Consider the following 23,431-nt stretch of genomic DNA (forward strand, 5'->3'; position numbering starts at 1 on the left):
ACTGTTAGGTTAGGGTTATGTGTTAGAGTTCAGGTTAGTAGAATAAATTGACATGTAGTTGCAAAGTTACTTTATCAAAATAATGTGTTACCAGATTTTAAGACAGTCTACTAATACTCTAGTGACTGCTAGTTGACATGTAGTTGCAAAGTTACTTATAGTTAGTAGAATGTCTAAAGTGGAATATTAAAATAAAGTGATACCTGTTGTTTCACTCGGATGTACATCACAATACAGAAGGAAATATTTGTTGTTTCATCCATTACATCAAGACTTTACAGTCCCTTGCAAAAAACAAGTATACTTCAAGGTCATTTTATGAAGTATACTTTATCAATGTGATAGAAGTATACTTATAAGTGTATTGTTTCAATACTACTTGAGACTTGGTCAACTTTTTAGTGTTTACATTATTAAAAGGATAGTTCACCCAAAAATGAAAATTCTGTCAGTAATTACTCACCCTCATGTTGTTCCAACCGCGTAAGACCTTCGTTCATCTTCGGAACACAAATTAAGATATTTTTGATGAAATCTGAACCCTGTCTCACTCCTCCATAGGCTGCTAGGTGACCGAAACTTGCTGGCCCAGAAAATGTATTAAAGAGATCGTTAATATAGTCCAAGTGACTCCAGTGGCTCAATCTTAAGTATATCAAGCGACGAGAATACTTTTTGTGCGCAAAAACAAACAAAAATAACGACTTTATTCCACTATTCATTTCCTTCTCTCTGGGCCTCGTAGTGTTTTTGCGCTGCACGTTTGTGTTATACGTCATCACGCATCACACACATGACAAGCGTCGGCCAATAGTGAGCCTACGTGGTGACGTGTAACACAGACGCGCTACGCAAAAACACTACGTGAACCAACTAGAGGCCCAGAGAGAAGGAAATGAATAGTGGAATAAAGTCGTTATTTTTGTTTGTTTTTGCGCACAAAAAAGTATTCTTGTCGCTTGATAAACTTAAGATTGAGCCACTGTAGTCACTTGGACTATATTAACGATCTCTTTAATAACTTTTCTGGGCCAGCAAGTTTGGGCCACCTAGCAGCCTATGGAGAAGTGACCCAGCACTCAGATTTCATCAAAAATATCTTAATTTGTGTTCCGAAGATGAACGAAAGTCTTACGTGGTTGGAACAACATGAGGGTGAGTAATTACTGACAGAATTTTCATTTTTGGGTGAACTATCCCTTTAAGTGCAATTTTAAGTATATTTCTGAGAAGTACATAAAAAGACTGAAAGTATACATTCTTACATTTGCATTAACATTTATGCATTTGGCAGACGCTTTTATCCAAAGCGACTTACATTGTATTCAAGGTACACATTTTACATTTTTTGTCAGTTCTTGCTTTCCCTGGGAAATGAACCCATGACCTTGGCGTTGCTAGCGCCAATGCTCTACTGCAGGGGTGGGCAAACTTTTTGGCTCAAGGGCCACACTGGGTTTTAAAAATTTGACAGAGGGCCGGCCCAGTAGCAGATTATGAAGCACGATCTCATGAAAGTGCGTATCTATACCACAAATTTTATTTCTCGTGCCATTTATATGCCAAAAATGTTTTTTTTTTTTTGTGTGTGCATGCTACACACTGTAAACCCCTTGGTTAGGATTAGGGGTGTGGAGTGCGTGCCTATTACACGCCATAAAGTGCATATCATATGCACGCGAAAACATATTATGCACTACAAATACAATTCATGGTATTCACACTTTCATAAGATCGGGCTGAGCAAACAGACAATGTTGTGGCAATGTCTGTGCGAAATTCAACAACGGAGAGACGACATTCTGACAATAAATTTTTTTATGCTAGATATCCCCCATTTAGCATGTTATGTTTTGATGTTAATTTTTAAAGATGTTAGATAATTATAGCCTATACTTTTTAAATATTGTTTATCCTTATTATTATTTAATGGCCTAACAGTAAATTAGAAACAAAACATCTGCAAGTGTACACTTAGAAGAGTAAAAATTACAGGTTACATTAATTCAACTTTATTAAAACTGAATGGCAATTTGCACTTCCAAAAGTCATACATTTGTGGAAATAAACGAATATACAAATTTATTTTAAGAATAATAAAATAAAACATAAAAGGCAAAGGGAGATCAGAACATTTAATGAAAAAAAAAACGGGTTCTGTACATGGCAGACAGGGGAGCGTAGTCAAAAGCCGGACGATAAAGGTCGGTAAACGGAATCGGGCAGGATACATCCACAAATCCAGAGGAGCAAAGAAACTAAATAGCAGACAAATCAAAGGAAAAACTAAGGTGTGCAAGCGGTTACCAAACATTTTTTTTCTCATTGAGTTTCCAAAAAAGGAAAAAACATTAACGTGCAACAAGTCTATGCGCTTAAGTCGCTGTCTGTTTGGTTTCCATGGTGACGCGTCATTGCTTGTTACGTGACACACCGCAGCCATAACAGCGCTGAATGACTAATGATCTGCTTTTATGTCATTTTTCCTTTTTTACATTTGTTAGCTATGGCATGCAATATCTGATATTCCGATTGTCAAATATATGCAACGCAATATATATATATATATATATATATATATATATATATATATATATATATATATATATATATATATATATATATATATATATATATAACGCAAAGTATTGCAAGAAAAAAGGCAAAATTAATGCGATCTTAAGACAATTTTTTTAAATACTCGGCGGGCCGGATTAAACAGCCTAACGGGCCGCATGTGGCCCGCGGGCCGTAGTTTGCCCACCCCTGCTCTACTGTTTGAGCTACAGGAAAGCCCATAAAACATTCTTATTTTTAGTTTAAAAGAAGTATACTAATAGCACACTCAAATAAACTTCTTTTTTCGTAAGGGATGTCTTATGTACATGTCAATAACATGTCTTAACGCCCAATAAGAAACGAGTCGCAGTCAAGTGAAAATGAAACCTGACTAATTATACAAACTTCCTTATTCCGATTGAATGTTTTTTGTTTATTTATTTATTTATTTTAATTTTTTTTTTCCCATGGGGTCCAATGTTGTTTGGACATTCTTCAAAATAGGTTCCGTTCCACATATGCGTGCAGGTTTAAAATGTCATTAGGGTGAGTAAACCATCACAGAATTTCATTATAACAAATGAATCCTGCATGTTTACCATCATCATAAAAGTGTGAGCATGCTACTTGCAATGAAAGTTCAAATATCCAGCTGTGAGAATTGTTTGACCCCAAAAGAAAGTAGTCTAACTCTGAGGAAGATCAGCCACAGAGGCCTTAATCTGGGGCACTTTAGAAGAAACTCGGCTGTAATGTTCCTGTAGCCTTCATCATTAGAAAGATGCATTCAGTTCAGGATGATCTCTATAACAGAGAATGTCAGAGCGAAGTGTTCTGGAGGCCTACTGACCTCACAGCTGTAGATGTGTTCTGTTTAATTGGCCAGGTGAGAGGCATCCACTCACTCACACCAGCTTCCCGGGAAACAGACAGCAGGAGCTCTAAAAGCTCTGAAATTAAACTCGACTGTCAGCCTAATTGGTCCCCTTCCTGTATTGTGCTGTTTGTGTCCTTTCTTCAGTTATGAGAGTTGAAGTAGGTTGCCTCATCACTGATGCTCTGGAGAGAGAGAGAGCGAGAGAGGCTGTGCTAATGAGAAGCTTTTGAAATGTTGTTGAATAAAACCCTCAGCCTGTTGTTGGTATTATGAGTAAATACAACTAATATGCCAGTGAATTTGAGTTCAGTCTCCATTCAGGCTCTTTGTTTTGCCATGACTTTGTTTTTGAGCCTTTCTCGGAAGAGAGTGCAGCCCTAGAGAATCTTTATATCTGTATTGTGTTTCTCCAATGCTAAACAGACTGGCTTAGGCCAACATAAATTTCCATGTTGAGTTAGTGCTTGGTCTTACAGAAAGAAAATATATTTACATATATTTATGATCAGTACATTAAATGGTTTAAATGTATTGATAAATATATGAAATAGTATATTGTGTTATTAATATAATATCCCTGGGGGAAAAACAAAACCTTTACCAAAATGTATTTAAAATACAATTATTTCATCCTAACTACAAATCCATTAACATATTTACTGACATATTGCTTAAGAAGGACTGATATAAAGGTTATAATTAAACCTTATTTGGCCTAAAATGTGTTTTAATATCACTATTAGTAAGGCTAGTATGATCCCTGTATAATATCAGTCGTTAAATGCAAGATATTTTGAGTGTACCTAAAGTATATTTAAGTATACTTAAATAGTTCCAGTTTAGCACAATCAAATATACGTACATTAAGTATACAATTAGTTGTTCCAATTTAGCAGGGTTTATTTAGGATACAAAAAGTACAATTGCCAGGTATTTATATAAGGTAAGTACATAAATATGTAAATGTATTTGCAGTATACTTAGCATAAAATAAATGCATTATAAGGAATTGCTTTATTTATTAAATATTATTTCATTTATTTATTTATTTGTATTAAACAGTGGTTTACTGAATAAATGATGTCTGTCTTTAAGTAATGATAAAACAATTGTCTGTCAATATTGCTGCAGCCAGAGCAACACACTCTGCAGTTTATGTGGCTGTTGTAATCGGGGAAGAGATTTGAAGTGCTTACGCATTTGGACAAAACCTGTTAGCAAAAATATGTTTACTATGTTACACAAATGTGTATTCACGTAAGTTATTTTCACTCAATTCAGTTATGTTTCAGGGTGGATATTGTAATATTTAAAAGTATTTAAAATCTAGAACTCTTTCAGTGATAATCCTTGGGATAAGATCTGTGATTCAGGCTACATGATGATTAGTAAATAACCAACAGATCATCCCCAAAATCTGTCTTGGCTTTCTTTGCCATAGAAAATGTACTATACAAACATACAGTTACAGCAGCCAAAAAAAAAAAAAAAAAAAAAAAAAAAACTGATCACCATAATGGTGTCTTCAAACGAAATGGTCTATCGTTGTCCCAACACTGTTTTGTATGTTTTTGTATTAATGACTTATGACTGAGTAAAACATGCTTGAGGAATTTAAGGCAATCATTGCACACACTGTACAAAACTGAATATATTTTAAATATAAGGTGCAATATATAAGCTTTTGAACTTACTATTTCATCAAAGAATCTTGATTTTTTAAATAAAAATATGAACAGCATATATCAACATTGATAATAATCAGAAATGTATATTGAGTATCAAATTTCAATATGATTTCTGAAGGATCATGTGACAGTGAAGACTGGAGTAATGATGTTGAAAGGCTGCCTCTATCAATTTAACCCGATTCTGAAACTTGACATTCTGGTCTTTTCAGCAGGGTCTCTAGGTAGTACATGGCTACTTATTGTAATGTACTCATTGTTTTGTGTCACAGTGATGGGCGGTCTCGAGTCTCGTGGGGTCCTGAGAAAGATCAGCGATATGTTGGAGATAATCATGAAGAGGATTGACACGCTGTCGAAAATGAGCAACAACAGCGAGTCTCAGAAACTGGAGGAGCTGAGCTCCGCTCTCCACAGGTGCAACTTCACATTCATGATTACAACACAGCAATAACATTTTCAGTAACATTCTTGAATTCAGGTGTCACTTTCTGCCTCCACGTCGTGTGGAGATAATTGTATTTACGAGATGAGCACACATGAATAGCACCACAATGTTGTAATTGCCAGTTATCTACTTGTTTATCTTTTTGCTGGGTGAAGTGAACAGTAGCAGTTAGTGCATAGTTTAACTGAAAATGTAGTTCATCACGGCTTGAGTACGAGTTAATCGAGTCAGTGAAATGATCAACTAAAAAGGAACCAAATGAGATTTCTTTCTTTCTGTCTTTTATGTCAAACAAAAGAATACAAATAAAATGAAATTTAAAAATACATTAAGTGCGTTGCAACATACCGAAGGAAAAAACAATATCTATAAAGTGTTATAAACAATAATTAAGATATGTTCAAAAAGGATGACGCATGAAGCAGAAGATTTTGCAGCTGCTAAAGAAGTTTTAATTCCAAGACTTTTTTTTGATACACTACATTGAAGAAAAACGCCTTACTGTAACCTCGGTTCCCGCTGTGTGCAGTGTGAACACTCTGCGTGATTACGTCTCGAAGCACATGTGAAATCAGTCCAACACCAAACATGACAAACGATTTCACAGAGAGCGCTTACTGAAGACTCAGAAGCTAGCGCTGCTTTGTTTGGGCTGGCTTTATAGTTTCCTGGTTTGAGATGTCCCCCGCCTCTGACGTTCCGCCACACCATTGGACTGATTTCACACATGCTTCAAGACTGAATCACGCAGAGCGTTCCTACAGCGACAATCGACGCAGTGTGAGTTTTCTTGAAAGGGAACTGATTTGCTTTTTCACATGTGCATTTTTAACCCCTTGTCCACTTCGAGGAGTTAATGTGAACACTGGATTGCATACATTCTGTATATATAAAGAGCAATAGCTTGAAAAAAGCTTTCCAAAAACACTAGTATAGCTGCTGGTTAATGAGGCAACTGGCCAGCAAAATCAAAGCACATCCGCCATAATTTTCTGTGAACACACATCACACCGTAGTGACAATTTCAGAGTTTGCAAGCAGGAAGTTTCCAATAATCTTGAAGTCTGAGGTCTGAATGTTTCAGACAGTCAACTACTTGCTGATGAGTTAGTCAAGCCTCTTCCCACATTTTTCACCTGTCTCCATGGAAACATATGTCTGTCACATCAGAAGTTCAAATGGTTACTTGTGCCTTGGCTTTCCGTGTGATATCTTCAGACATCATCTAATCTTAGAGGATAAACACACCCACATACACCGGCTATACAATCTTTGATGCACATCAAAGTTGTCAACTTTCTGTTTCTTCTGTGTCACTGAAAGGTAATTAGTGAAGTGATAGTTTAAAGCTGAAGTGTGTAATTTCTGCTCATCTATCACCAATGGAACTGCAAATATAATCAATGTTTTCAAACTCTGTGCTTTCACACAACAAGCCTGGTAAATTACCGTAAAATTACCAGATTGATATTTCTGGTAAATACACAAGTATTAACACAAGCAGATGTGTTTCGTCTTTTCACCGGTAATATACAATTCAATTCAATTCAATTCAATTCAATTCAATTCAATTCAATTCAATTCAATTCAATTCAATTCAATTCAATTCAATTCAATTCAATTCAATTCAATTCAATTCAATTCAATTCACATTTATTTGTAAAACGCTTTTCACAATACACATAATTTCAAAGCAGCTTTACAGAAAATGCATGATTCCACATTACAATTCACACATCAAAACCAAAATACCCTAAACTCTGTCATGTCAATCAACAAAAATTAGTAATTTAAAAGCTGTTCCGTCATCCTTAGTCCTTATCTGTCCAGTCTGACTCAGAAGTAAAAAAAAATAAATGTTTTGAAAAAAGGGATGATCACAGAATTCAGTTTTTCTTTTTAAAATGAGAGATGCCTTACAATAATATTAGGGGTGTAATGGTATTATGACAGTTTGTTACTTGTCCCTGCTGAACCAAAAAAAAAAAGAAATAATAATAATAATACTAATATAAAATATTATGTTTATTATATATACATATATATAATATGTTTATATATATATATATATATATATATATATATATATATATATATATATATATATATATATATATATATATATATATATATAAAACATTGGTTTACTGAACAAACTATATCTGTCTTTAAATAATAATACAAAAAAGTCTGTCAGTATTGCTGCAGCCACAGCAACATTTATCATTTTCACGTCCTGTCCCGTTGTTTAAATAGCAAATGCATTTGCACCCATCTGTGCGCCCATGTGTACTGGTCTAAAAATGTGGTGTGTTCAGGCGCATAGTCACAACAACCTGGTCTAAAATCAATGGCGCAATATTTTTTTTATTATTTAAAGAGCACGTTAGTAATGTGCGTCTACAGTATAGAGTCCACCACGCATGCACACAAACTTGCCAAATATTATAATAAAAGGATTACAATGTAAAAGATTATTATTGTGTACATAAAGATATGGTGGAATCCGTCTTGTCCCGTAGATGGTCTGCTTGCACTCTTTAACTTTGCGCATGAGCAGATCCGTTTGCTCTCTGGAGTTCAGTTTTTTCGCTTGCAAATTACGCCGTGTAAATAGTGATTCCGCAATGGCACGAGCGCAACTGGCTTTTAAGGGAATGGGAGATGAGACTCTGATTGGTTTATTGCATGTTACGCCCAAAACACACCCATTACTCATTTAGAGAATAGGGACGACCATTTTTCCCATCTTTAAACTAGCAAAAGTGGATTTGGACGCCCTAAATGCACTTGTGCCGTGCGCTTTAGACCATGCGCTTAGATCGTTAAAATGGGATGGAAATACAACTTGCTTCGCAAATGTTTTATGCGATATTCTAATTTGAAGCTTTAGATACACAATGCAGTCTACAATCATGCCAGAACAAACTTGTGTTCACTCTCTGTAATACGACTCGTTGTAACTATGTAACTACATTTGCTATATAGTAAATAGTGAATGAGTGAACATGAAAATGATTGTTAAAAATACTGTCATGCCTCTGATGCTTATATTATCTGATGAGCTCACCACTTTCCATGCTACTGTACTCTTTGTTGCTGTCGACAGAAGTCTTAGGGCACCTTGTTGTAGCTAAAGTAATTATTGCAACAACCGATGTAGAAATAACGTATATTGACTACACTGACTGAACAAACAGATCCAAAGTCATCACTCGCAAAATGTGAAAGTCAGCCCTAAAATTGATTGCAAATACAGTACAGATTGAATTGGGTGCAGCATAAGCAAAGCCTTAGAGCCTTTACCTTGTGTTTTCGAAATGTGTCTGTTGGACTGAAAAAATCAACACTGACGTTCTTTTATAAAAACTGATTTGATTGGTGTGGATTCAAGACTACAGAAGGTAAAAAGCTCTGACAGGATCTAAAAAAAGAAATCTCAGAAGTGCAGAGGATGCAGAAGTCAAACATGCATGTGACAGCTCCGCCTAAACGCTTTGTTGTCTTCAGGTGTGAAGTCAGAAAGGTCAGGGTTCAGATGGCGTGGTTCTGTGAGCGTTCAGTCCTGTGCTGTGCAGAGGTGACATTTATTGCGAGTGACAGTTGCTCACAGAAGGGAGGCTGTTTGCTTCGGCGTGTTGCTGATGTACTGTAGCTGCAGGGCACGAGGTTGCAGGCGGTTCATGCGAGCTGTATTATGAAGAAATCAAACACTTGGTGTGAAACAAAGATGACAATGCACTCCCCGAGCTTGCTGAAAGACTCTTTTTACTATCATCACTTCGTCTCCTGCTTCTGCTCTTCCCTGGCTTTTTTAAGACTGATTTCTTCTGGCAGTGATTTGGGACATGTCTAATATATCTGATATTTCTGACATGGAGGTCCATCTGATCTAACATTTTGCCGTTGTCGGCAGGATATCGGCACAATCTAACAATTTACTCAATTTGTATATATCCATATTTTCAGGGCAAATATTCAGGGCCGCTATTTGGATGTTTTATTTGGTCAAAAATACAAATATATCTATCATTTTGTTATTTGATACTCCATTTTTAAGACTCATTTCAGCCATGTCTTTAAGCATTATGGAGCGGGGGAAGCATAATGGTTAAAGATCTGAGCTTGCAACTCAAGAGAATTCAGAAATAGGTGACCCGGCCTTCAACTGTGTATCCCATCACTAACATACAAAAATTTACATTACAATTTTTACTTAATAAAAATTGAAATGTTGGTAACAGTGAGGGATAGTCCACACAAAAATGAAAATTCTGTCATCATTTACTCACCTTTAAGTCGCTCCAAACCTGTACGAATTTCTTTCTTCTGCTGGACACAGAAGAAGATATTGTGAGGAATGTTGGAAACCAAAAAGTTGTTGGAGATTGGTGAGTAAATTATGACAGTATTTTCATTTTTGGGTGAACTATGCATTTAAGGTCCACAGTAAGGTCCCATTAGTTAACATTTGTTAATGCATTAACTAACAATGAGCAATACATTTGTTTATACAGTATTTATTAACTAATGTTACAAAAGAAACCTTACTGCAAAGTGTTACTGAAATGTTTTATGATTCGTTGTATTTTGTCAATTATCATTAATAAAAAAAAAACAAAAAAAACATTTATTTTTTATTTTTTTATCAATACATAATGACACATAAAAGGCATTTGAAAATATTGATCGCATACTTAAAACATTCCAAGACTGTTTCAATGTTAGCTTTATTTAACAAAAAGTGGTGAAATCTTCTAAAAATCCACCTCTGGAACAATTAAATGATGCAATTTAATTTCTTTATGATGTTTCCCCTTCATTTGAACCCAGTTGTTTTAATCTCTCGGATCGTTTCTAGGCTTCAACAACAAGGGAATTAAGTTACTGGCTTAATTGCTGTAACGTGTTTTTCTCTCAGGGCCAGGCCTAAACATGCCGTGTGTCATTTTCATTATCTATCTATGTAAATGGTGTCAGTGCAGAAGCATCGCTATTTCATGCTCCAAGCATATTTCAAGCAATTAGCATGTCCAATGGGTAATCGCACCATTCAAGGATGTTGCAATTCAGTTCCACAATAAATAAAGACACGTCTGCTTCAGTCAAAGCAAGAGGATGCATCTTTAGACCGTGTACCTTCTCATTTCTCATATTTATTAGTCACAGACACTGTTAGATGTGCCTCATTTCCATAATGCATATTTAAACTCATCTTTTCTCACCCTAAAGTCTTATTATTTTATTCTGTGGAACTTTAAATGAGATGTTGTCTTTGTTGGTCATTGCATACAACAAAGTGGATTGTGATTTACACTGTCATGCTTAAAATATAAATAAATCAATCAATTATTATCAAAGTAGCCTCATTTTGGGTGAACTGTTTCTTTAATAGTTGGGCATCATTTCTCTCTCTCACTTCTGTTCACTTCTCCAGATTTCAGCCGGTTGGTCTGGTGGAGCGAATCCAGGCCATCGCCCAGAACGTGTCTGACATGGCTATACGAATGGAGCAGATTCTCAAGAAGACTAACATCCCAGGCAGAGGTGATTGAGGATTTTCTTATTGTAAGAAGAAAAAAAATCACAAATTGGATACTTTTAATATAAAAATATTATTAACACATTTACAAAAAGGTTCCATTTTGTCGCTGTTGGGGCGGCAACCAAAAATATTTCGTCATTTTTATTACACTGTTAAAATGTCAGACCTCTCCGACTCAAAATGTTCTAGTGACTGGTCCCATCTAAATTTTTCAGTTGGCCTAATTTAATATCTGTGAATTGAATTTGAGCAATTGTGGCAATAGTCTGTTAACATGGGCTCAGAAATATGTTGAGCCACTGGAAAAATTAAGTTTATCAAACCGTGCCGTTGGTCCAATTGAAAATTGTACACTGTAGAAGCAATTGATTATTTCTCCCTGTCCCAAAAGAAAATATATGAAAAACATAAATACATTAAGCAAAATACAGAACACAGACAACAGGGTTGACATTTTATCACATCACTTTATTAACAAATCAATTCCAGCACAGGATATTTGGTGAAAATACCAAATATTTGAAATAAGGAAAAACACTGAATGCATTCAAGAAGTCTTCTGCATAACAGGATTGCTTGATGTGACGAAGAAAACTTTAAAAAGCGGCACTGCATAGATTAAAAACCTGCAAATTAAAATAAAATGAACATTAATGACAAAGCTTCCCTGCATCACATCTGACAAGTGACAGAACAAAAGTTAACTAAACTTAATTAGATGAGAATGAGACTTCAGCTTTTGACAATTGTGGATGAGCCCGTGTTATCTATTTTTAGCGGTTGTTACCGGGGATAACACACCGCTGGATGGCGTGATTGACCAATCAGATTCAAGTATTTCACAGAGCCATGTAATAATAGGCTATATTTAATGAGTTCTTAATTCATTGTCACTAATCATCAGTTATTATTATTTAATTACCTAGTAAAGGAATTGTTAATTGGTTATTAGTAAATAGTTCTCACTTTAGATTTGGTCGCTCAAAATGGGAAAATGTCATAAATGAAGTGCTTTAAACCAACCTTTATTAGAGATTAATTACATTGATATTCAGTGTTCCTTTTAATGTTTACAAATACATTAAACACACACACACACACACACACACACACTGGCATATGTTGTCCAAGTGAACTCTCGATAGGCATATTGATTTTTATAGTACTCTCCCCTTCAAAGAAACAAAAAATAATATATACTGTATAAACAGTATATTATACTATCAAACTAGTCTCATTGTGTCTATACTTAAATTAAGTATAAATTAAGTCCATTAAGTCATTTTTTGCCTGATTACATAAAACAGCAAACAAGATTGATAAACTCACCAAAAACTCTCGTCTTATAGTGAGCCAAAATCATATTAAAAATGCTGTTTAAAATTAGTCATGAAGAGGTCTGGGCTCAATGCCATTTTGCAGGACAACACATTTGCTATTTATTATTTAATGCAACTTGATTGAACTCCATCGCAATAATGCCAGTCATCTCTTGCCGCTATTTGTTCAGTGAGGCCCTCTGTAGGTTTAGATATCTCTAAAGTTTGCCAACAGAGTTTGGTCGATTTCCAGCTGGTTTTTAGCGAGCATATGTGCAAGATGTGTGGGAGGTTTATTTAAACTACTAATGCAAGACAAACATAATTCATACTTCTGCTCTGCCATTTGGACAGAAAGTACAAGGATTCTTCTCAAACTCTGCTTACTTTGTTAAGAAAACTTTTCTTTTTTGAAAATTAGAACCTCAGTGTGCTACTGAAATTGTTTTTAATGACTTTTTTTTAGACATTTCTAACTGTAATATTTCAGTTTTGACTTGACAATACTAAATATCTTTTGAGGTAAAGTCATACACTCGCTGTGTTCTCAGTTTCCAGTGACTGTGCCTGTTCACAATGAATGTAAAAATGTGACACAACGTGACAATCAATCAGAATGTCCAAAGTTTGGAATAATTAAGGAATAATTTATTTTGATGGTCCACTTTAGACATTCTAGTAATTAGTAAAGTAACTTTGCAGCTTCATGTCGACTAACTCTCATTCAGAGTATTAGTTGCCTTTTAGGTTAGGGTTAACAGAATAAGTTAACATGAACTTAGAAATATACTAATAGTTGTCACAGTTATCTTCACTCAGTTTTAGTTTTCATGGACATTCAGTTTTTTTTTCATTAGTCACACTTCATTTGATTTTCCCGCCACTCTTTTGTTACCATGGTCACCGTCATTATGAGTTTGTTTGTTTCAGCTGTGTATCGTTAATTACCTTTAATTGTGTGTTTGTTGTCCGGTCACTCTTACATTAAGGGGTTGTTTACACGACACCGGTTTCAACTAAAAACTTTTTATGCATTTTGGTCGTTCGTTTATACAACGGCGTTTTGGGTGCCTGAAAATGCAAACTTTTATAAACTGGTTTCAAAGTGCAAGTTTTGGAAAACGGTCTCCATGTAAACAACAAAAATGCAAATCTCTGAAAACAATGACATCATGCACATGCGTATTACATGTTCAATATAGCGTTTCATCGCCATCTAATGACCTGGCAGCAGAATACAGCGTTTTTAGTCGTTTTCACGGATCCGTGTGAATGGGGATCGTTTTGACAATGGTGTTGTCTGTACGTGGAAAACTCTGTTTTAAGTGCAAACACACACAAAACAAACTTTTGTGTGTGTGTTGCTTTACCTGTTTGCCTATTATTTGGATTCTTATGATTAACTCCGCGTTGGAACTTTTTTCTTTATGTAGTTTCCTTTGTGTCTTTTTTATTCAATCAAACATACTGTGTTTGAGAGTAAAACAAATTGTTTTGTGATAAAAAAAAGTGATAAAAAAAAGACTACAAAAAATAATTTTAAGGCTCAAAAATAAAGCTGTTGATAAAATGATTTGCAGTGTGTGTAAATCTATGAAAACCTTTATTTTTCTTTGTGCATTTTTAACACTTTTTCATCACAAACGCACACATTTTGCTCTCTTTTCTGCTATCTTTTTTGCGGGTCTAAATCTTTTGCTTGCGAGTTTTGCTTGCAGATGAAGCTGTGTCTCAGTGGGCGGTCTCTATCAGCCAGGATGAAAGGCCCTTTTCTATTGGTCACCCTGGATTGAAGTGACAGGTTGGCCACGCCCACTACGTTTGTCTGTGAGAAGAGCGAGCAAACTTGTCGAGAAACAGGTCGTTTACTGCGTAAGATAATTTAATATCATAAACTCAGTGACAAGTGAACTGAATTATTCTCTTCTTATGCTCTCCCATTTAAACACTTAACATTGGCTAAACCAGTCTGTAGTTAGTTTTACCGCGGAATAGATTTTATTAGCCAACACAACAGCATAGCTAGCAGCCAGAGCCACCAATAGTATACAAAAATTGGTTTTAAGCCAGTTATTTTGATCTTTTGCTGTGGCGTGTCAGTAGAAAATATCAGTTGACATTTCCAAACATTCCAAAATTAGCTGATGTAACAAATATATAACATTCAGAAGCATTTATATGTAACTGTGTAATACAAATTCAGATGAATATGAACGAGACATTTATATAGCGCTTTCATATGTACTACTGTACACCCAAAGCACTTTACAATCATACCAGGGGTCTCTCCTCAACACCACCAGTGTGAGCATCCACTGGGATGATGCGACGGCAGCCACAAACAACAGCGCCAGTGCGCTCACACACACCATCTATAGGTGGAGAGAGAGTGATAGAGCCAATTCAATGGATGGGGATTATTAGGAGGCCATGATTGGCAAGGGCCGATTGAGGGAATGTGGCCAGGACACCGGGGTTACACCCCTACTCTTTACGAGATTTTTAATGACCACAGAGAGTCAGGACCTCGGTTTTACGTCTCATCCGAAGGACAGTGCTTGTTACAGTATAGTGTCCCCCATCACTATACTGGGCCGATAGGACCCACACAGACCACAGGGTGAGCGCCCCCTACTGGCCTCACTAACACCTCTTCAAGCAGCAATCTGGTTTTCCTCAGGAGTCTCCCATCTATTTACTGACCAGACTCAACCCTGCTTAGGGCTTAGGGCTACAGGGTGATATGGCTGCTGCTGCAGATCATTGGTCACACATTATAATCACTGTTATTTCTTTGCTTAAATGTACACTATTTAACTTTTGGTGCTCTAGAGACATGCAGTTTTGATAACAGACAGATCATGCACATGACATAGAAACCAGCGGCTAAAAGTAGCAAGTCACACTGCGACAGATGGATTTTTTCTGACAGTCAGCGTTATTTAAATCTCTACTTAAGATTAAATATGAATAAATATGAATATGAAAAAATGTGAAAGTTTAAATGCACTTACATAACAGCAAAAAGTTAAAGACTGCTTGGACTTTCTAGATAAGTGCATGTTATACAATTTAATATATATATTAATGAAAGAAAACGTGTAAAATAATTTAGAAAACCTAAATTATATTATGTATTTTATGTACCTATATTATAACTATAATTTGTAAGCCTAATATTGTTAAAACTCAATGTAACGTCTCTCCTGCTAGCACAATCACGGTTCCAGTAATGAAATGACCCAGAAGTTATGGCAGACATATGATTACCTAAACCAGACCCTTTGGCCCGACCTCACTGGTTTAGCATACTGGTTAAGTATCTAAATGGGAGAGCATAAGAAGATAAATATTCAGTTGACTTGTCAATGAGTTTATGATATTAAATCAGTTATCTTACTCAGTAAACGACCTCACAGAGACACACTGTGTGACAGCAGCGGGAAAACGTAGTGGGCGTGGCCAACCTATCACTTCAATCCAGGTTGACCAATAGAAAAGGGCCTTTCATCCTGGGCTGCGTTTCCAGATTACGATGGATCTTAGCACTTACAAGGATTTTCTACGAGCAGCTTTACGAACGTTCGTGTTCATTTCACGTGCGTTTCACAAAAACGCACTTAGCATGATCGCACGCAGCTGTGCTTTAAGTGCTACTTAAGAGTCGCTGTCCGTTTGCCAAGTGCTGAAATGTCACCTTGTAGAATGGCTGGTAATTGTAGCACACGTTTGTATTTTGAGATGTTTAACCTAATTAATTTCATCTGATGTGCATTTTCTACGAGGCCAATAATCTATAAAAGCACAAACCTACGGGTGGAGACACCAGCAAAATGACTGAACCAAAAAAACAAAGAAAAGACATTTTTCAAAGAGAGGAGATTAATGTCATTTTGGAGGAGGTGGCACTATACAAACATATTATTTTCAGCAGGTTTAAGGGCAGTCATACAAATAAACAGAAACAAACAAACTGAGAGGATATTGCTACAGAACGGACTGCAACTAGGGGAATTAAAAGATCAGGGAAGGAGGTCAGGAAGAAGAGCAGGACTTTGCCAGCCTTGCTAAAAGGAAAAGGGCACTGCAGAGGACCACATTTAATAAAACAGGTGGTGTGCCTAATGAGTCTTCTCTTCTCACAGCAGAGGAAGAAATGGCCTTGTCAATACTTGGCCAACCAAGAAATGCCCAATACATGGCTAATTTCCGTGCACGTCAGCAAGTCATTGACAGTTTTGTTGTTGTTGTTGTTGTTGTTGTTGTTGTTAATCCCTATTTGTCCCAGTCTTTGATGCATATTACATCTTTTTTTTTTTTTTTCTTTTTTTTTTTTAGGGTGTATTCAAACATGTTTTGTTTGGTTCGATTGAATCGAACTCAAGTTCGTTTCCCCCCTTGGTGCGGATCTTTTGTAGCCTGGCAAGCCAGACCTACATCAAGATGTTAGGTCTGGAAACTCACCATAGTCAAGGCTCAATCCGAGGGGCGGGATAAACGGCTGTCTTTCAAATTCCCTCTGCACGCAATAGGACAGCGCTTCAACCAACCAGAGCGTTTTCCCAACAGCGGAGCTTAGTTGATAGATTCAACTTTTGCCATATCTGGCCGGCAAAAAGGACGAACACATCTTCCTTTTTTTAAGAATGACTTAAGTGCCGTTCTTTGCTCTTTTCTCAAAGAAAAACGTAACTCCAAGTCCTCCAGAGTCGCGGCCAAAGCCGATTCGAAAGACCGTTGTTCTCCTGCAGCTCCGCCATTCTTTGTTTTCAAGTAGCAGCAGGTAACCGTCGCAACTCTGTCGTCATATGTTAAGCCCGCCCCCGCCTACTCTATACACGACGTGATTGGCCTGACCCAATTTAGGTTTTTGCAGCTAGAAGGAGTTGCTAGACCCCCCTGGCTGCGAAATACATTTTGCTGCCGCTAGGGTGCGTCTAGATTTCTAGGCTAGATCTTTTGGGCAGGTGTGAATACAGCACTCGCACTCAGGTGCGGACCAAACAACCGTACCGAGACCCGGCTGAAGAGGTGGTGAACATGACCCGACCCAACTGCAAAAAGCACTGCGCCTTGCAGGGTCATATTTTTGAGCGCTTTTCAGATAGCGCTCGAACACCGGATTGATTCCTGCGGACACATAAACGCAAAATTATGTTAAAAAAACTTGTCTAAATACCCATTTCGGCAAATATTCTCTAGGTTATGTCATAGTTGAGAAAGAAACAATAAAAATAATTTTTTTTTTCGGTCCGTGCATTCGGTTTTAAAGTTAAATGTCATTAATGTAAAAAAAAAAACAAAAAAAACCTTTAACAAAGATTAAACTATATTTAATTTCTACAGTGAACAAATAGTGTTATTTTACATTTAGGCTTAATTATTAATTTCTGTAGGCTACCTGAATACTACTGTTAGTCTTTGTAACTTTGTTATTTAGTATTCATCTCCGCTTGTAATTTGTGTATCTCTTCTTATTTTATTACTGACTGTTCACTTGTTTTTGATAATATTTGAACTAAATCAGTTAAAAGCATGCTCTCTCTGCCACAACCGTCATGCAGCACATCTTCGTCTTCGCAAAATGCTAATTACAACATCATATAGATGACATTGTATCGTATGATGCTCATAAGTTTCTTCATATTGCGTTAGTAGCTGAAAACACCAAATCAGTAAAAGAATAAAAAAATGCACTATGAAAGATCTCCAAAATTGCCTGTTTTTGCTCTTCCTGCTTTTCCCTGCTTGATAATTCCTGTCCAATGAATGGATGACCTTAGCACATGTGTGGTTTTGTTTACAACTTTTGGTTCACTTGCAAAAAAACGGCAGTGTGAAAGCGAACCACACCAAACAAAAAACAAAAAATCAACATTGTATTTGGTCCGGACCAAAGTAAGTGAACAAGCGGACTTTTCTGGTGTGAATACACCCTTAAATTAAAATTATTAAATTAAATTATTTCTATTTTTTTTTTTTTTTTTGACCATTATTATTTCACACATGCATTTAAACAAAAAAAATGAGTAATAAAGTGTACAATAACGTACAATCAAAACCTTATATTATAATCACATTGCACTTGAATTAAGTTAAAGGTGTAATCTGACGGTTGTCCTGCAGGTGACCTCATAACTCTGTGCGATTTCTCCAGAGCACTCGTAGATCTACGATGATTTTCAAGTGCTACTTAAGTTACGATGCTTTTGGGAAACAGATCGTAATATTAAGATCAGTCGTAAGATCGTTTTTACGATCTTCTTAGGCTTGCGATGCTTTTGGGAAACGCATCCCTGGTTGATAGAGACCGCCCACTGCGACACGGCTTCATTCGCAAGCAAAAGATTTAGACCCGCAGAAAAGAGAGCAAAATTTGTGCGTTTGTGATGAAAAAGTGTTCTAAATGCACAAAGAAAAATAAAGGGTTTCAAAGATGTACACGCACTGCAAATAATTTTGTCCTCAACTTCTTTATTTTTGAGCCTTAACCCTTAACCCCCTGAGGTCGGCTATCGCGCCGGCGCGATAGGCTCGTTTTTTTCCGTATGAGTGCAAAAAAATAATAAAAAAAAAATATTATTTTTTATCTTATATGCTTGTGTTATACATCAATCGATCCTGTTTAGTGTGTATTTTTTTGTGTATGCTCATAATAAAAACAAAGTGTTGTGCTTTTCGCCAAATAAAGAAAAATAAACATGATGCGAGTTCTGCCTACTCTCCGTCAGTGTAGTCCATTCTGAAACGCGTCCGAAAATGAACTGTAACTCAGCGAATACTCAGTCAAACAGGCATACAGTCACACAGGCATGAAGCTTGAATTCTCTTCTTTTCAATGAAGTAATTTTTATAAAAAACAAATATTCACAGTTTATATAATATGTATGCAAAGAGAGAGATGTCAGTCGTTCTCATCTCAGCTAATTAAGTTTTAATGTGCTCCGCCCACGGAGAGCGCGCGCTATTCAAACGCAAATGTGAGGCGATCCAAACAAACCTGTGAAACGCCCACATCAGCTGGATAACACACACCGCGAGTTCACTTTCAGACTTATGTACTTTACGATGCTGTGAGGAATAATACTATCTTGATAATAATCCTGCAAAAATTTACCTCAGAAGTTCTGGAAGTATCATTTCGAGGAGCAAACGGATCCCGCTGAGGAATTAGGTCAGTTCTGTTTGCTTTGTTCTAATCGGAATGAATGAACGCAAAGATGCATGCTGTTGTGGAGCTACTACAGCTGGCAAAAATACTGTTTTAATATGAATCGCGAATACAAAGAAAGATTACACTGGAAATATTGTTACAATTTTAAATGTTGTTGTAATTGTATAACCTTATATATATATATATAAGGATAGATGTAAACAAAATCTTAAAAGGTCATTAGAAGCCTTCTCTTTAAATAATTTTATTATGCTTTATTAGTGACACATTTGGGAAGAGAATATATTCCAAATCTGAAAATACAGTATGAGAACAATTAACTGCACAATTACTAGAAATGTTTACCTTGGATATTGTACAATTTGCAAGCAAAATTTGTGGGGAAAAAAACAACAAACCAGTTATATATTGTCCTTGCATTCTTGTGGCTCAGTCACACACCTGAATGAAAGGCTCATTACGTATGCAGCCTCATTATGCGGGCCCCATTGACTCCACAGGTGTGAATCACGCCCACCCGCATATGGCCTTTCCAAACAAAAAGTGTTTTACAAGATTTAAATCAATGTATTGTGTTATGTGAATGATTAGGCAGGATGATTTTCACATAATTTTGAAGAAAAAATTCTAGGCAATGTCATCCATTAGTCAAAAGTCTTATTTACATATATTTAGAATGTGTTTTATGGCCTTATTTCAGAAACTTTAGTTTTTTGTTTTTGAAAAAACCATGCATAAACATTATTCTATCAAAAATACAAACATGTACATGCAAGTTGTTCATATATTATGGTAGCCCTGTTTGTGCTAAATAGAGTGAATTTACACCTTTGCCATTAATATGTTTATAAGCAACTGAAAAAAGCACAAATGTCAGGGCATGTCAGAACATCTCAAGGACCCCAAAAAACCCCCAGACCCCAGAGGGTTAAACAGGCAAGAGTTATGTATTTTGGATTTTATGAGTTGTGACTGATTTTATGAGTTGTGACTCCCAGATCACATTGCCTGTTTAGGGTATAAAAAAAGGACCAAATCTATAACTGTAACTGCCATTGCATGTTTAAAACAATTATATCCTATACTTCAACTCATTGGAAAGCTTGCAAACTCAAGATTCAGCCTGTGAAAACCGTTTTGAAATCGGACCTTGCGTTTCCATAAAAATGGTTAAAAAAAAATTGGTAAAATGTTGGATTTAGGTCAGGCTGACTAATTGATCACAGATAACTTGAAGCAAATCATGTGACCAGCATACTCAAGACAGACAGGCTGTATCAGTTTAACCTGTAAATTTTATAAAATACCTCAGAATACAAAGATTGTTACAAAAATGAATACAAAGTTAATCCCTTTTTTATACCCAAAAGTGGCAATGTGACTCAGGTGTAACATATATTTCAAAACGTGCTAAATAACAACATGAACAACATTTTTATAAATTTTCTTTTTCAGCACCTTAAGACAATGTTCATAATTAATGTTAGCAGTGTTAGTATTATTTTTTTCAAAAGAAAAGTAAGTTTAATATATATTTACTTGTCTCAAAATCTGAATGTCCTGCGTCACTGGCAGCCATGTTAGATTTAGGTCAGGCTGACTAATTAATCACAATTTTTTTTAAACAAATCATGTGACCAGCACACTCAAGACAGACCAGGCTGCATTTGATGAAAAAATCATTCTTACGCCCCAAAAAAGATGACAAAAACTATGTTACACCCAGATCACATTGCCAGTTTTAGGCTTTTTTTTATTTTTTTTATTAAAAAATAATTAGTTTTACTCTCAAACCTTGTATGTTTGATTGAATAAAAAAAGACACAAAGGAGACTCCATATTTCTTCTTCTTCTGTTTGCCTGCAACCACCCGTAACAAAAGTCAGTAGAATGTATTTTTGATGAGCATCAAAATAAAGTGTTAGCAGAAATGAAACTGACAGGCTACTAATACTCTAACGGCTAGTTAACATGTAGATGCAAAGTTACTTTATTAGTAGAAATTTTTAAAGTGGACAATCGAAATGAAGTGTTACTAGATGTATAAATGATTTTGAAAGAAGTCTCTTATGTCCACCAAGGCTGCATTTATTTGAACCAAAAATACTGTAAAAACATAATATTGTGGAATATTATTAGAATTATTGTAATAACATGGAACATTAATTTATGAGTTATTGATAATGGAGCACCAATAACAGCATATTAGATTATATGAAGAATATAAAGAGGGTCATGTGACACTGAAGAATGAAAACCGATCTTTAAAATTATAATACTATTTTACAATGTTAACGTTTTAGTGTATTTTTTATCAAATAAATATAGCATTGGTGACTTCCCTCAAAAAAATAGCTATTTGTTTTATAGATATGCCAATACATAAGTAAAGTCATAAATTAGATCACTTTAATACTTCAGATGTTTCTCCTAGACGGCATTGAGATTTTTGCTAAAAAATCACGTCTCGTTTCAAAAGAGATTTCAACCATTTCTTTGTTGGTTTCCAAGTCTACAATCAAAGAGACTTCAATAGGGATCTCTACAAAGTTTGGGGAGTATCAAACGCAGGACGATGGAGTGAATTTCCTAAATTAATATTCCATGGGTACAGAATACAAGGGCCAGTGGACGTCCTTTGATTTAAGGGTTCAAGGATGTCTTTTCATAATCAAGCAGAATAGCCCATAATTCCTCTCTCTGTATTGCTTCTTGATGGATCTGAAGTAGCCTGTTTTACAAAGAACAACATCTTTCTAAGTTAATTAGGCTGACTGGGACCGGCTACCAGTGAGAGATGGGAGTTTATTAATCAAGGAGAAGGGGGATGTTTGCAATTTTCTACCCTAGTAAAGAGAAAGCAGTACAGAGCTCTTAACAAAGCCCAGAGCAAGCCTTACTCAGACAAGTACGAGATATGAGGCCAAGAGTTCACTTTCATAATACCTAATAAAGCAAGCTTAGAGGAAGTTGAGTAGATGGAAGAAGATAGGGAGGACTCTCCCAAAGCCTCATTAAAGCCGAGAGCGTTCAGATCCCACTGGTGTTCACCATCGAAACTACTGTACTGTGGAAGAGTGTTATCAGACTGTGACTGCCTGTCCTTTTCATCTACAGGCCGAGATGGAGTTATGGGCCAGTGCGAAGTCCCGAAGGATCCTGCGTACCCGGATTGCGCCAGTAAAGTGGATGTGAGTTGACAGAGATTTTTTTCAAAAACTCTCATACTCCTTTATGTCTGTCTTTTTTTCTTCCATGGTTGCCTTGAAGGGAAACAGATTGGTGGAAGCAAACACTTGGCACCAAACAAATTGATTTCTTGGAGAGTGTTTTCACACCTGTTTCATTGATTGATGATGCTGTTTTATAGATGATGTCTCTCTTCTAATGTTGTTTATTCTAGTGCAGTTTGTCCTCGTTTTAGAAGCCATGTGTACACGTCTCCCTATCAGTGTTTGGTCATGAGAAACCTAGAGTGCATTTACAATATTTTATATATGGAGAGAGCTAATCTAAAGTCATGGTCTTTAAAACACCACATACAAATCATTAAACACTGAAATGTTCTCTGTCTTGCCTCTGATGCTCGTTGGTCATTTTTGAATGAAATGTTTACGATTTTTTTTTTTTTTTTACTTCATTGGAATGGTACGAAACTTGGTAAAGGTTTTGGCACTTGCTATGTGAACAACCCCCCCCCCCCCCCAAAAAAAAATCAAGGACATGATTCGAAAAGGTTAAATGGTCCTGTAGAAAAATAGTCACACTTGTACTCCTCACGATCACAAATGACCGCATTGGAAATGAATGGGAGACGAATT

General features: G+C 36.1%; 1 protein-coding gene across 1 annotated transcript in view; it reads left to right on the forward strand.

The window, feature by feature from the left end:
- Positions 1-23,431, forward strand: part of mgat5b (alpha-1,6-mannosylglycoprotein 6-beta-N-acetylglucosaminyltransferase B) — a gene marked incomplete at both ends in the record, with an annotated part of 144,917 nt that overhangs the window by 25,231 nt on the left and 96,255 nt on the right. The window contains 3 exons of the mRNA XM_081359903.1: positions 5,397-5,541; positions 11,010-11,119; positions 22,728-22,801. Of these exons, the coding sequence (XP_081216029.1) occupies positions 5,397-5,541; positions 11,010-11,119; positions 22,728-22,801 (329 nt within the window). The remainder of the gene's footprint in view (positions 1-5,396; positions 5,542-11,009; positions 11,120-22,727; positions 22,802-23,431) is intronic.

Source organism: Scardinius erythrophthalmus, assembly GCF_964197995.2.
Source record: "Scardinius erythrophthalmus genome assembly, chromosome: 1".
NCBI classification, from domain to species: domain Eukaryota; kingdom Metazoa; phylum Chordata; class Actinopteri; order Cypriniformes; family Leuciscidae; genus Scardinius; species Scardinius erythrophthalmus.